General features: G+C 39.0%; 1 protein-coding gene and 1 pseudogene across 1 annotated transcript in view; one reads left to right on the top strand and one right to left on the bottom strand.

Moving 5' to 3' along the window:
- The first annotated feature begins 1,227 nt into the window (after positions 1 to 1,227).
- The window catches only part of SYT14 (synaptotagmin 14), a 177,748-nt gene continuing 162,580 nt past the window's right edge, over positions 1,228 to 16,395 (top strand). The window contains exons 1-2 of the mRNA XM_061161279.1: positions 1,228 to 1,263; positions 8,033 to 8,096. Of these exons, the coding sequence (XP_061017262.1) occupies positions 1,240 to 1,263; positions 8,033 to 8,096 (88 nt within the window). The 5' untranslated portion in view covers positions 1,228 to 1,239. The remainder of the gene's footprint in view (positions 1,264 to 8,032; positions 8,097 to 16,395) is intronic.
- The window catches only part of LOC133069522 (cyclin-dependent kinase 1-like), a 29,316-nt pseudogene continuing 22,017 nt past the window's right edge, over positions 9,097 to 16,395 (bottom strand).

The raw sequence follows: 16,395 nt of genomic DNA, 5'->3' as shown, positions 1-16,395 counted from the left end.
TCAGCATAATTGTAAGGTTATTTATGCATATATAGAACACTACAGAATTTCGTTCAGCTTACATTCATTTAAGGCAGTGGTGCTATGTTTCAGAGTGAAGGAAATACCTATTTTTAAAGTACCTATTTTTAAAAATAATACACTCTTATGATAACAAATGTAATTTTTTAATAATAATAAGATAAAGTAATTTTTTTGGTTACATTTGTTTTATCATCATGCTGTTTATAAAATTTGTCTTGTAGATTTAGAAGAGTGGGTAGCTGGAGAATGGAGAAAGGATCAGAATATGAGTATATGTTGTAAAACATAAATGTCGCCTTTGTAGCACTGACCCTTCCATAATAACTTATCTGTATAAATCAAGGCTTAGATACAAAAGTGGGTCTTTTCTTGCAGTGTTTCCTTCTGGATCATGTAAAGAGGTGTTTAGGAAGCGGTGCTATGATGTCTGCTCTTGAGAAGCTTGCCATTTAAAATAACATACTTGAATGAACCTTCCTTATTCCAAGATTTTATAAGATCTTAGCTTATGGGTTCAGGAAGGAGCTATGTATCAGGTTAGCATATTTGTATAGTATAGTTTGAAGAGAAGAGTTAGGAAACGTTTTTCTGAGCCCGTTTCTAGAAGCTAATTTATAGCAGTTCTTTGTAAACAGACAGACTCAGGTTATGAACTGTTTTTATTTTTTTTTTTCCATTTATTTTTATTAGGTGGAGGCTAATTACTTTAAATATTATAGTGGTTTTTGCCATACATTGACATGAATCAGCCATAGATTTACATGTGTTCCCCATCCTGATCCCCCCTCCCGCCTCCCTCCCCATCCCATCCCTCTGGGTCTTCCCAGTGCACCAGCCCCGAGCACTTGTCTCATGCATCCAACCTGGGCTGGTGGTCTGTTTCACCCTTGATAGTATACTTGTTTCAATGCTATTCTCTCAGAACATCTCACCCTCGCCTTCTCCCACAGAGTCCTCTTACACTGTTGGTGGGAATGCAAACTAGTACAGCCATTATGGAGAACAGTGTGGAGACTGCTTAAAAAACTGGAATTAGAACTGCCATATGACTCAGCAATCCCAATCCTGGGCATACACACCGAGGAAACCAGATCTGAAAGAGACACGTGCACCCCAATGTTCATCACAGCACTGTTTATCATAGCCAGGACATGACCTGTTTTTAATTTCTGAAAAAATTTTTCTTAACAGGTGGAGAAAGAACCTGTGGAGTGCATGAACTTATTTGTATTAGAAAAGGTGAGTCAGTACTCTGCATGGATACTTAAATACAAAGTGAACCCTCAGAGTGTAGGATGCATTTTAGTACAATGGTAATTGGCACTTACAAAGTATAAAATGTAATAAATATTAATATTACTTATTTGTATTGTGGACTTCACCTTTCATAAAGTGCAGACTGCTTATTATGTGGTTATTGAGAGTTGTTACTTTATATTTCATGTTCATGGGCTGGTAAAGCCCGCTTTCTTGCCTGTTGGTTGTCAGACGTGGTGAAGAGGCGCAGAATGGAGGGTTTGATTTTTGTTCCCTTTCAGAATCTGGAGTCTGAGTGCATGCTGACCCCCCATTGACTTCTGTTCTGTTACTGTGCCCCATCAGAGGGGTGTGAGGAGTTGGTTGTGATTCCCATCGGGATCATGTCCAAAGACCACAACATCTTTTGGCACCAACAGCTGTCTGTGCTTCTTTAGAAGGAGCCAGCTGACAACCGGGTGGTTGAACGAGGTGGCCCCAGGAAAGGTAATTCAGTTACTAGGTGGGAGGCAAGGAGCCAGGTATTCGGTAGATTGGAAAGAATCAGGAGAACCTCGGGAGTCCCCCCCCTCAAAAGCGATCACATCTGTGAAAGGGTATGCTGAAAGGAAAAGGTATGCCTGGGGAGGAGAAATCACCATAGATGTACTGTTCTTTTCTCTTTTTAAATTTGGGGCACTGTCTTTTTCTTTCGTCTTTCTTGGAAGCCGAGTTGGCCCTCCCGAGTCTGGCCAAGTAGCAGGGCTCCCTGCCTTCATGTTTCACCCTGAGGAGGCTTGAGGCCTTGTCGGTACTTGTGGCACCTGGGCATGACTGGCACACCGGGAAGTGTCCGCGTGCTGTCAGGAAGTCTTCCACAGGTCTGGAAAGCCTCAGCTTCTTTCCAGTTGAATAAAAGGGTTGAAATCTCTTTTAGGTGAATTTGACATAATCACACTAGCTTATCTATGTGTCACTAGCTTTGATTGCTGTTCATTTAAAAATAGCCTCTTCCTTTATTAAGGTGTAATATATCTGTGTATCTGGTACCATAAAGGAGAGAATTGAAGTCAGCTCCCTGAAACCTCAGATTTAGCATTGTGCTTTTCAGTGCTGTAACCACTGTTGACTTGCACCTCTTATCTAAAATGGGGGAGAGGGGGACAAATTAGCCTTGTTTGCTTCCTCTGTGTAAACATTTTTAGTCTTCACCTATAACATGTTAATCCAGATGTACTAAAAATATTTTAAGTAGATTTATAGGTATTACCTTGTCCCACAAAAACTTTTTAAAATACAGAATTTATTTGAACAGCAAAAGACACTGTACAAGTCAATTGGAATCAAAAAGCTGTAAAATCCGTGGGCAGGTGAAGAGAGAATCAAGACCACAGTAGAGATAGCCAGAGGGTAGGAAAACAAAACGTATAAAGGGCTTCTTGTGGCTGCAGGGGGAACAGGAAGCTACAGTGGAGAGAATAGTGTTGGCAGTGTTAGATGTTGGTCTGAACTCACCTTTTTCATGTGGCCCTTCTTGCTGTTCTTTATTGCTACCTCCATTCCTATCCCAGTGGTTCTCGGACTATGCCTTGCCCAGATTTCTCTAGATTAGTCCAGCATTTTCACTTCTTCTAATTTTCTGTAGAATTTAAAACCTGTGATTAAAGTTAAAATTTTTTTATTTCCGTGTGGCCATACCATGGAAAAGTTCCTGGATCTCTGCGTATCCCCTCAGCATTCAGTACTGGGTCCTCTTCCAGTGGATGTTTTCTAAGCATGTGAATATTTTTAAAATGAATGCTCAGAGCTGGAAGTTTTGCATTTTAAACTGGACTTCTATAGAGTAGAGCCTATGAAGGCTATGTCAGGACAAATAATTATAATTAGTATCAATGGTGCTGGCGAGAAGACATCTCTAACACTGTGTTCAACTTGTTTTCACCTGTTTCGCTGTTCTTCTCTGTCTGCTAGCTTCTTTCCTCTGTCAAACCTCTAAATATTAGAATGTACTAGGCTTCGGTCTTGGGCTTGCTTCTTTTTCCACCTATTGTTTCTTTAGAATAGGTGGTTGGTTATACCAACCACAACATATAATTTGGTTCTGGTGGTTTTTTTTTTACCATGCCATGTAGCTTGTCGGATCTTGGTTCCCTCACCAGAGATTGAATCCATGTCCTTGGCAGTAAAAGTGTGGAGTCCTAACCACTGGACCACCAGGTAACTCCTGGTCCTTTTGTTTTCAGTGCCGTGCAGATTTATAAATCTGGCTCTGAACTGCCCTTGAGTTCCCTCCTCTTATATCAAAGTGCTTACTTTACATTTCTATCTGCATGTCTGTTAGAATAAAAACGTGGTGTGTCTAAAATGCAAATCTTGGTTTTCTCACATGAATCTGTAGCTTCCTCAGTCTTCTCCATCTCAGCTGGTGAATAGGAGAGTCTACTCAGATGGTCAAGTCCCAGCTTAGGAATCATACGTATTTCTCTCATTCCTTTATCTTCTGCATTGATTTTTTTTTATTATTAGCAACTTCTGACAACTCTACCTTCAGAATCCATTTTTGAATCTATCCTCTGTTCCTCCATCCTGCTGTTAGCATTGTAGTCTGGGTCCTCACCTTCTCTTGCCTACACTACTGTGATGGTTTCCTAACAGGTTCCATCATTTCCACTCTTAACGTCCTTACAGTACACATCAGTGATCTTTTAGATGTGAATTAGGTCATATCACTTTGCTGGTTGGAATTCTTCTCTGGATTCCCTCTATACCTAAAATAAAATCAAAAGTCCTTACCCTGATCTACAAAGCCTTGCATTATAACATTAACTCAGACGTCTTACCATGTAAATCATCAAAGTGAAAGTGAAAGTCACTCAGTCATGTCTGACTCTTTGCTACCCCATGGACTATACAGTCCATGGAATTCTCCAGGCTGGGATACTGTAGTGGGTAGCCGTTCCCTTCTCCAGGGGATCTTCCCAACCCAGGGATCAAACCCAGGTCTCCCGCAGTGTGGGCGGATTCTTGACCAGTTGAGCCATGAGGGAAGCCCATAAATCATCAAAATATCATCTAAATATTTTCAACTTCAAGTCCCATCGTCTAAATCATTTATATCAGGTATGGGTGAAACTCTAGATACCATCTGTCCTGGTTCAGAACTCCTCTCCATCTGTAGACGTGTGAAACTAGCAAATATATTACCTGCTCTTCAAACACAGTGATGGAACAGGATAACAGTTACAGACATTTCCATTCCAAAAGTGGGAAAGTGGAAGGAAGAGAGGAGTCACTGATGCCAAGCAGTTTTGAAACCCAATTGGGAAAAACATTTTAGATTTCAAGACCTGGAAATAACACTCTGTGGCTCTTGGCCCTGACGTCTGAGGCTCCACTCCCAGGTTTAAGACTCTGTCCTTGGAGTCATCCTTCCTTTTTCCAGAAGGGTCATGTATATTTGCACCTGAGTATTTTCATCAGACTGTTTGCCACCTGTAGAATGTTAGTCTGTCACTCTTCTTTCATTTTGTCCTCTCTTGTCCCTTTCAGTCTAACGTGGTGGTGTTTCTGCTGGCATAGTAGTCTCAGGAAAGATCCTCGCGAGTCTTCCCTGTATATCGGGCCGGGGCTCATTCTTTAGACAGGACGCCCCTCCACAGTCTTTTCTGGATGGTTCTATCTCCGTTTCTGGCTTCTGCTGGAGTGGCTGAGGAGATCTGTGAGTCACATGTCTGATTTCTTCAGAGAGCGCTCAGAGTCACTGAGCATTGTGACCCTTTGTTCTGTTTGAGGCACCAGCAAAAGGTGGTCTAGTCCCGCCTTGGCTTTGTCTCAGAGCATGCTTTCTTGACACGGAACCCGTGATTTTAGCATAATTTACAGCCTGGATAGGCTGGGGGATTTTCCAAATCATCGGGTACTGGTTTCTTTTTGCTTAACGATTCTTCCCTCACTTTATCTCATTCCTCTCAAATTTAACCATAAGCACCATGAAGACACCAAGCTGCTACCTTTAGCACTTTGCTTGAAAATCTCATAAGCTGAATATCCAAGTTTGTTGTTTACAAGTTTTGTTTTCTGTGTCATTATTGTTGTTGTTCTGTCATGTTGTTGCTAAGTCATGGCTAACTCCTTGTGACCCCATGGACTGCAGCATACCAGGCTTCCCTGTTCTTCACCATCTCCTGGAGTTTGCTCAAAGTCATGTCCATTGAGTCAATGATGCCATCCAACCATCTCATCCTCTGTCATCTCCTTCTCCTCCTGCCCTCAGTCTTTTTCAGCATCAGGGTCTTTTCCATTGAGTCCACTCTTCATATCAGGTAACCAAAGTATCGGAGCTTCAGCTTCAGCATCAGTCCTTCCAGTGACTATTTGGGATTGATTTCCTTTAGAATTGACTGGTTTGATTTCCTTGCTGTCCAAAGGACTCTTAGGAGTCTTCTCCAGGACCACATTTCAAAAGCATCATTTTTTCAGTGTTCAGCCTTCTTTATAGTCCAACTCTCACATCCATACATGACTACTGGAAAAACCATAGCTTTGACTGCATGGACCTTTGTTGGCAAAGTGATGTCTCTGCTTTTTAATATGCTAAGTTTGTCATAAAGGAGCAAGCATCTTTTAATCTCATGGCTGAAGTTGCCATCCACAGTGATTTTGAAGCCCAGGAAAATAAAGTCTGTAACTGTTTGCATTTTTTCCCCCATCTATTTGCCGTGAAGTGATGGGACTGGATGCTATGATCTTAGTTTTTCGAATGTTGAGTTTTAAGCCAGCTTTTAAAAGATCACTTTATAAAAATCCACTGCTTTCCTATATGGGCTTCCCTGGTGGCTCAAATGGTAAGGAATCTGCCCATAATGCAGGAGACCAGCTTTGATCCCTGGGTTGGGAAGATCCCCTGGAAAAGGGAATGGCAACCCACTCCAGTTTTCTTGCCTAGAGAATTCCATGGAGAGAGTAGCCTGGAGGACTACAGTCCATGAGGTTGCAAAGAGTCGCACGACTGAGTGACTAACACTATCATATTCCTGTATAATAGGCAACAGATAATTAGGAAATGCAATAAAATAAGATCTCTTTTAGAGTGTTACGAAATCTGTAAAGACACAGGAACAAAATGAACAAAAGTTGTTAATGACTTTTATACAGCAAGTTAAAAAGATTTATATATAGACGTAAAAGAAGATACGTAAATGAAGAGATAAATAATTTTATGGGTAGAAATATGCAGTATGTTTAAATTCACAGGGTGCCCCAGATTGATCTATGAATTCAATGCAGCCCTAATCTAAATCCCATCAGGAATTTTCAGAGAGCGGACAAGTTAATTCTTAAGTGTATATGGCAGTTCAAACAGCCAAGAAGAACTAAGTTCGCTTTCAAGTAGAGGAACATGGGTGTGTGTTAATAAGATATCCGTTGGTTGCTTTCTCAGAGACCAAGTGGCTAAACAAGGAAAGTTTACTTCTCTCTTATGTAGAAGTCCAAGCTCGTAGGCAGGAGTTCATTTGTCTTTCTTTGATGACCTTTAAGATGCCTTCCCTGGCGCATTTGAAGTTACCATGTGTACATCCAGTCTCCAGAAAGGGAAAGGAAGAAAGTAAGTCTTTTTAGGGATACAATCCAGGAATTGCAAACAGATAATTTGTGCTCACGTGCAAGTGGCCAGAACTTAGTCACATGCTCATGTCTAACTGCAAGGGGAGCCTAGAATAGTTCTGCTTGAGCAGAATAAGTAAAATCCAGAGGTTGATTCCATAGCTAAAAGGAAGAGAGAGAATGGATATTGAGGCAGTTAGCCATCCCTGCTTCAGGGATTGGTCCTGCTGATATCCAGAGCTCGTAAATTTGCTGTAATTAACATAGTGTGGAATTGACCCAGATACAGACAAATAGTCTAATCAGACACTATAGAGAGAACACAAAAAGATACTCATTTACATGGAAATTTATGTAAAATATGAGTAGCACAAATCAGTGGATAAGATTGGATACTTATTAAGTGATGCTGGGACAAATGTTTATCTATATGCAAAAAAATAAAAATTGATCTGTACCTCATGCTTTTACACTAAAATAAATATTTGGATTAACTTTAAAACTTTTAGGAGAATATTTCATATACAGTGTGATTTGAGTGTGAGAAAAAGTCCTTGAGTCACAGAAAGCAGACCCAGAAGGAAAAGATTGATAAATTATACTATTTTTAAATTTAAAACTTTTGTATGATAAGAGGTACTGTGAGCAGAGGAAAAAAAGAACCAGCCTGCAAATGCAGGAAACATAAGAGATGCAGGTTTGATCCCTGGGTCAGGAAGATGCCCTGGAGAAGAAAATGGCAACCCATTCCAGAAATATATAATGTTTCTTCCTACAAAAGGTGAAATATATGTATATTTTTTTCTATATTGCTTTTTTTTTTAAAAAAAGGAAACCTAACTGTATATTGTAGAGTTAAATTCAAGTTGGTAGAGATCTCTCTTATTCCTTTTCCTGGCTGCCTTGTGCTCTATTATGTGAACATGCCAAAATTTATTTAATTAATTTCCTACTAGTGGAGGTTGCTTTGTTTTAAAATTTTTGCTGTTGAAATTATGCCACAAGGAATACTTTTGTATGTTTGTTACTACTTACTAGTGGTCTGTTTTTAAGTAGATTTCTTTAAAAAAAAAAAAAAAAACTGAGTCAAAGAGTAATTCTTACACCATTTTACAGAAATTGCAAAACTCCTGTCTTTATGCATTGTACCATTTTGCATTCCCACCAGAAATACATGAATTCACAGCTCTTCCAACAGAGTGTCATAAACTTGTGGATTTTTTGGTACTCCGGTAAGTAAAAATAGTAGTTCAGCATCATTCATATTTTCATTTCTCATGTAAGTGAGGTTGAATAGCTCTTTCACCTGTCTGTAGAGTACATAGATGTTTGCAGTGGTGTGATTCAAAGGACACCATGAAAACCTGCCTCTTCTGAAATGTTTTTTTGTATCAGCATCCCATGGTTTTTCATTCCCTGACATTTGCTATAATTAGAGTCTGTCTGATCTTTAGAAATTCATTTCAAATGTATTACATGGAAAGAGAAGGTGTGGTCCTCTGTCATTTGGATCCAAGCTTGTTACCACGTTTTATTGGGTATTTCACTTTCATTGTGGAAGGTGAGAAATTATGGACCTGAAGGCATGATACCCAGGGCATTGTGGAGAAGGGGTGGGATAGCTGTGAGAAGCAGAAGTGGGGCAGTCTTGGACACTGTCCCTTGTGAATAGGTCTTAGATGCCAAGGGCAATCTAAATAGAGGACACTGCAAAAAACCTGCCTCTATACTAAAATTTTACTGCAAGTTACTTGGCATTGTCCCTATTTTTTCTCCATGTATAGAGGAGATGCAAGCTCCTCCGTGTTTTCTTATCCCTCTTTGACTTGGGGTAATTAAAAGAGTCTAAAATCTGAAGGGAAAGGCCTACAGGTTATATGGTTCTGTAACTTCTCCATCTCTTTCTCAGCAAGCTCTGAGCCTGTGGTCCTAGGGCTGGGTTTTCTTTCTTTTTTCCTTTTTAAGTTGGCTTCTATGGCTATTTTATTGTGTCTTCTACCCTCTAGTAACATTTTACTCTTCCCTGGAAGAGGTGGTTTGGGTTTATTGGTTGTAGTGCCATGAAAGAGGTATCTGCGGCAGGTTTTAGAGGTGAATGAGAGAGAGAATGTGTGTGTGCATGTGCGCCTCTGCCTGCATGTGTATGTGTGTGTGTCTGTCAGGTCAGGACCCTTTGAGGGGATAATATTTAAGCTGATATCTGCATGACAAGAAGGACCTGGAGTGTGATGCTCAGGCAAGGTCATAGAGAACAGAATGCAAACGCTTTGAGGTGGAAACAAGGCTTGGCATGTCCCAGATGCTGAAAGAACCATGGCTGGAGCAGTAGTGAGTGAGGGAACGAGTGTGGGAAGTCTCACAGATGAGGTCGGAGAGATGGGTGGTTTCCAGATCATGTGTGGACTTAGGCCATAGTAAGGGGTTTATGCTTAATTTGAAACACACGGAGGGCTAAAAGAGGGTTTTAAGCAGGTGAGTGATGTGATTTGTTTGTGATATATCATTCGTAAAGGTTAAAAAGTGGATATAAAGACACCAGTAGGAAGCTATTGAGATAGCCTAGGTAAGAATTGATGGGGCTTGGGTTTTGATGTTAGCTGCGGAGAAGTTGAGAAATGCTTATTAGGTTGGGGACATACTTTATAGGTAGAATTGACAAAACTTGAGTATAGATTTAATATGGAGGGGGTTGGAAGGGAAAGAGAGAAATACTGAGAGGTTTTGGCATCACTTCTGAGTGGTTGTGCTATTAAGCGAAATGGGAAAGACTGGGAGAGCTGATGAAGCAGGCAGGAGTCATGGTGCGTAGAAATCAGGTTCTCTGCCTTGGATGTGTTAGCTTTGAGATGCCTGTTTATCATAGATGTCAGGAAGGAAGGAAGTTGGATATTTGCATTTGGAAATCAAGAGAAAGGTCAGAGTAGGAGATAAATTTGGGGGTATGTGTTTTTTTTTTTTAGATGTATACTAAAAATGATAGAATTATTTTTAGAGATTTCTCTTGGCTGTAACAAACAATTTAAATTAGGCTGCTTACAGGTAAACATCACAATGAGCAGCATTAGTAAGCAATTCCTAAGGCTAGTGATTTTAGCTAAATAATTATACATGAGAACCTTCAAAGAAAGCTGCTAATAAACAAACCTATGTCAAAATTTGCAGAGTTTTAGTCAGACTTGAAAGCCAAGATAAGCAACTCCTTTGTATAGTTATTACCTCTGACCAAAGCACAAGAATTCACTCAGGTAGATAACCTACCTAAAAATAGGATAGCTCATAGATTTTCTAAACTGTTCTTTCCTGCTGTGGACAACCCTTGATGTCTGACTGTAAAACTTAGCACACTTTGGCATACACTAATGTTAGTTTTATGTTACCAAAAACCTCATAAATTAAGCATCATCTCTCAAATCTGGTTAGTTTTCTCATTCTGAGTGCCTGAACATGTAGGTCACAAATTGAAATACCAGTTGAAGAATACTCATCTTCATGGCAAGAAATTGACAAGAAAATTTAAACATTCAGAGCATAAAAAATACTTCAGAGCATTATGAACTTTGAACTTAGCACACTTTCCTAAATTTTAGTATTTTCAACTACAAGAAAAGTAGACTGCTGTAGCATTTTAGATGGTTTAAGCTAATTCAAAATTTTCCTGATTCCTGACATCAATACTATATTTATTTATATAGTTTTATTATAGTAACAAACAGTTGTTACAGTGGGGTCTACAAACATATACAGAATTATTATATTTAAATTCATATGGAACAGGACTTACATTTTTAAGCTAACACTTTTGAAGTCAGAAGATGAAATACAGCTTAAGTTTTACAACTTAAGAAAACATATGAGACATAAACAGAGATGATAGTAAAAGTACAATCATCTGTTCTTGACACAATACGTGGAAGCTGTCAGAAAGCTCTGTCTTCTTAATTTGACCGTCCAAATCATTCAAGTATGGATGATTCAGTGCCATTTTGCCAGAAATTCATTTGGCAGGATCATAGACTAACATTTTCAAGAGCAGATCCAAGCCATTTGCATCCAAGTTTTTGACATGGAAAGCTAAACTTCCTGGTTTACATTTGGAAAATGTATTTTCATAGTCTGTGAAGATTCCACTTCTGGCCACGCTTCATTGTTGGAAGTGCCCAAAGCTCTGAAAATTATGAAGAGTTGATCAGCTATCAACTGGAGTTGAGTAGCAAGCTGACCCCAGCCATACTTCCAGAGATCTTTTCCAGAGTGTTACTACCTCATGCTTATATACTCTAATGGTTGTTCCAAAAACTCTGGCAAGGCCGAAATCTGCTGGTTTAATTGTTCGGTTACCATCCATCAGTAGATTTTGAGGTTTAAGTCTCTGTATAGAACTCTTCTAGAGTGACAAAATACTATGCCTTGTAGGATTTGGTACAAATAACTCTGAACAAGTGAAGAATCCGTGAACTGACCAGGAGGGATAGAATCCAAATATTTCTTGAGATCTGTGGAAAGGAATGCAAAGATGAGACATAACTGGAATCCTGCATAAGCACGTCTTGAAGACTGACTGTATTTAGATGACGAGGTTCTTTTAGTAAGAAATATTTCCTGAATTGCAGGACTAGGAACCCCTTCCTCTTCCCTTTTCTAGTCTGATTCTCTTCATGGTTATCACTTGATTGGTAGCTTTGTGTCTACCCTTAGGCACAACTCCATAGGTACCTTCTCCAACTTTCTCTGTTTTGGTGTAGTCTTCCGAAGTTAATCTGTGGATATGTTCGATCCCGGCTTATTATCCTGCAGGGAGAGCATCAGCAGCTACCACGTTAACGTCGCTTTCCCTTGATATGTGGTGTTTAAAACAGTGAGACTAGTTAAGATCACCCAGGAAGGGAGCTTAGGTAGAAGAGAGAAGACCAAATACAAGGTTAACCTGAACATAGGTTTACATGTAAGCATTAAAGAGATGTTTATGTTGTGGTTTTTGAACGTGAATAGTTTATTGTCTTAATGAATATATTATCTTTGAAATTCCAATTTTAAAACACACACTTAATGGTTGTCTTGTGTTCTGCCAGGGATAGTTGTTTGATTTTTCCACTGATTTTCTCAACTGAAAGCATCGTGCAGAAACAAATGTTCTCAGTCAGTTTTAATTTAGTGGTTCTTTCAGAGGTTGGGGTTTTGACAATTGGAGAGTAGACAAGGTAACAAGCTATAGTTGATGTACTAAGTGAATTAGGTACTAAGGTTGAATTTCCCCTTAAAGTGTTCTATTACAAAGGAACTTGTGTTAGTTTCTGTTAGATCCACTTTTTAAAGTGAATTTGCAGCAGGTCTAAATTCAAGCAAAATTATGATATGTAACATTTGTCTTAATTACCTCTTTTCACTGAAAGTTAAAGCTCTGATTTTAAATCATAGTAGTGCTTCTTTTGCGGTTAATAAGATCATACTCTTAGCCCTTCCATCCTTCACACCCATCCTACTCCCACAGTCGAAGGCACTCAGCCCTTTTAGCTGTTTTCTGCTCACCTTCATATTCTAAATTAAGTTTCTCATTTCTTGCTTTTGAAAATATTTAAACATCTGTTGTTTTCCTCCTGTTGTAGGTAAAGGTTTAGTTCTGGTAGGTTAGTGTATTGGTTGGGTGTAAAGTTCTAGAATCAAGATGCCTGGTTTCTAATAATACTGTCTTTCTGCCACTTATTAACTGTTTGACCTTAGGTGGGTTACTGAACCCTCATATATCTCAATGACAGGGAAGCCTCGTGTGCTGCAGTCCATGGGGTTGCAAAGAGTTGGCCGTGACTTAGCCACTGAACAACAACATGTATCTCACTGTCTTCAACTATGGAATGGGATAACAGTATTGTGTTCCTGTTGTTGGACACGGCTGAAGCGATTCAGCAGCAGCAGCAGTCCATAAATAATTCAATGATTTAAATCATTATTGAAAGTAATAAAATATTATTTCATCCTCCCCATGCATTTGTCCACATCCCGTTTTCCCTGTATAGTTGTATCTCGATTTTCAGAGTTTACATTTTTCGATCAAGGCTTATTATTGGGCTTCCCTGGTATCTCAGTTGGTAAATACCCAACCTGCAGTGCAGGAGACCCCAGTTTGATGCCTGCGTCAGGAAGATCCACTGGAGAAAGGAAAGGCCGCCTAATCCAGTACTCGGGGCTAGAGAATTCCAGGGACTTTCTAATCCATGGGGTCGCAAAGAGTCATACACGACTGAGTGACCTTCACTTGGCACTAACGTTTGCAGTAAAGGCTTGTTATGCAATAATTACGTTTAGAACTTCACCTCTCTTCTTAAAACATCCCTTTACTGTCCACTTTTCAGGCACCCACCTCAATGCTTCATTAACCAGAGCTCAGAGTCCTTGCTGACCCGTCATTCACAGTTTACCTCTGCCATTCCTTCTCCCTCAGTGTTGACACATACCTCCTCTTACCGTATGTCATTAGCTAATGTTTTTCTGCTTCCTTAGGAAATAGCCTTTTGTATCATTTAAGGTGTTGGTATGTCAGGCAAATCCCAAAGAGATAATGACTTGAACAGGATGCAGGTTTCTTCCTCACCTGTGAGTCAGGTGGATCGGGGTGATTGCTACATCGCAGTCTCGAGCAGCGAATCGGGGATCCGGGCTCCTGGCTCCTGTGTGCCTTTGGAGGTTGCAGGTTCATCTGCATCCAGCAGGGGGGGTGGGAGAGGGAAGGGGGAGGGAGGATTCTGCCTGGAAGGTGATTATGGGCTCGGCCTGGAAGCAATGCACGCTCCCTCAGATGCATACCCCTTGTCCATAATTCAGTCATGGCTACAGCTAATCTCAAAAAAGGCTGGGAAATGTTCATGAAACAATGAGCCCAAGAAGCACGGTGAGCCCCATTCTCCCACTTATCAGTGAATCCACCTTAATGTAATATGCCTACTTTTTCCTTGTCTTACATGTTCTATGTTAATGGTGATCATCTGCATAAATTCCCTCCAGATGTAGATGTGTAGTTTAAAAATGTGACATCAGTGAGCAAATTTCAGGCTGAGTAGAAGAGGATATTGAAATGGAAAGACATAGTAAGGGTATTTTGTGTTTTGTGTTGGCAGGGAAGGGGTTCCGAATCGTCTGATTTTGTGATTCTTCTATCTTTGCAAGTGAGTGTTAGTTGCTCAGTCTTGGTCATGTCCGACTCTTTGGGAACCCAGGGATTGTAACCCGTCAGGTTCGCCTGTCCATGGGGAATCTCCAGGCAAGAATACCGGAGTGGGTAGTCTTTCCCTTCTCCAGGGGATCTTCTTGACCCAGGGATCTATCGCAGGTCTCTTGCATTGGAGGCAGATTCTTTACTGTCTGAGCCATCAGGGAAGCTCAAGACTGTATCCCATTTTGTTTCTTTTCCTCACCTCCACCAAATTACCCTTTTTGCCTTTTCCTTCTCCAAAAACTAAGTTACAGAGACACCCACCCACCCATTTAAATCATGCTTGTTTCTTCAGCTCACATGTACTTTGAGATTCCTTCTCTGTGCTCTATCTAAATCTATTGTTTTTTCTTTTCTTTTTTTTTTTTTTTTTTTTTTACTGTTTTCAGATTTAGGGTGGGCTTTTCTTTCTGACATTAGTTTTAGGTCACTTTTTTTTTTTTTAATCTTCTCCCTTCTGTCTTCTCAGCACTTTGTCTTTGTTTAAGACAAAGCCTTTCAGTGGGATTGGAGTAGGTGAGAATGTGAGAGATTGTGCCCTAAAATCTGTTAAGTTTTGTCTTTTTTACTAACATTTATTTTGAGATTTCAGTATTCTCTGTATTCAAGTTATTCTGAGGACATGGTTTTTTATGTAGATTTAATTTTTACTTCTAGTTTTTACAATTTGGAGAGGAAAATTTGGGAGGCACGGAGCTAGGCAACTTCCGTTTTTTTGCAGATACAAGTGTCTATGGTCTTTGAGCAAAAATTTTAATACTAGTCAGACTTCTAGCTATTCTTTTTTTCATTCTTTTCTTTCTTTCTCTCTCCTTTTTTTCTCTTTAGCACTGTTTGGGGCTTTGGGGGGAAATAATATTTTTAAAAGTTTAAAGTCTTAACCTTTTAAACTTTGGTCATAGTTATTAATCTGGCTGAAATTAATTTTTTGGAAATTTTTTATATTTCCAAATGTAAAAGTAAGAACCTAATTTCGGTTTTTCTTTACACAATTTACCAGGTATTTCAAATATTTCACACTGTTCCATTATCAACACTTAGCTATTCCTTTTCTTCACTGATTATTAGAACTTTGTGATTCTTACCTATTAGGGCAAATTCTTTTTCTTTTTCAGTAGTGTCATGATTATTGCTGGGCCTTTGATTTGCTTTTTGTTTAAATTTTAGAATCAATCTGTCCAGTTTCTTAAAAAGCCCTTTTGAAATTTTAATGAGTTATGTTGAATCTTTGCATCCATATGGAGTTAATGTCTTTATTGTAATTGAAACCTTCTGTTCTTGAACATATCTTTGCATTTTTTAATGCCTTTCAATAAAGTTTTAAAAATTTCTCTATAAAAATTTTGCATAATTTTTGTTAGATTTGTGCTTAGAAATCTAATATTTTTATTGCTGTAAGGAACAGGAAATCTGATAATGTAAATGCAATTAATTTTTATATTGATTTTATATCCAGTCTTATTGCTAAACTGTTACTATTTCTACAGATATTTTTGGTTTTCTATATAGACATTTATATCACCTGCACATAATGATAGTTTTATTTACTCCTTTTCAGTCTTTGGCAGCTTCTGAGGAAAAAAAACAAAATAGAACTGTATAAGGATTCTCTATTGTCCTCTTCCAAATGCTTGACTAAGAATGATCTTAAATAGTAACAAGTGTTGGTGAGGATGTGGAGAAATTGGAATCTTCATGTATTGCTGGTAAGAATGTAAAATGGTGCAACCACTTTAGAAAACAGTTTGAAAATTCTTGAAAAAGTTAAAGATATATAGTTAATTTTTTAAAATCATGGATTTGAGCTGTATGGGCTCACTTACATGCAGATTTTTTCAATAAATACGCAGTCAATACCTCATTTATGGGTTCTGTGTGTGTGGGTTCAGCCAGTTTCAGATGATGAGCTTAATGCTTGATCAATGATTGTTTGGATCCGTTGATGCAGAATCATGGTCATAGTAGGCCCACTGTGGACATTAGCATCCTTGGATTTGGTATTCACAGCAGGTCCTGAAACCAATGCCCGGTGGATACTGAGGGACAACTGTAGTTACTAGATGACCTAGCAATTCCACGTCCAGGTATATTCAATAGAATTGAAAATGCATGTTAATATAAAACTTGTACATAAATGTTCATAACAGCATTTTTCATAATCACCAAAACAACAGAAACAACCCCCAAATATACATCAGCCAATTGATGGAGTAAGCAAAATTGCTATATCCATACAATGGAATATTATTCACACACAAAAAGGAATGAAACATTGATGTAAGCCACAACATGGACACATCTTGAAAACATTATGCTAAGTGAATCAT

Source organism: Dama dama, chromosome 14 (genome assembly GCF_033118175.1).
Source record: "Dama dama isolate Ldn47 chromosome 14, ASM3311817v1, whole genome shotgun sequence".
Classification (NCBI taxonomy): Eukaryota; Metazoa; Chordata; class Mammalia; order Artiodactyla; family Cervidae; genus Dama; species Dama dama.
Note: the sequence above shows the minus strand (reverse complement) of the source record. Positions and strands in the feature narration are given on the sequence as shown.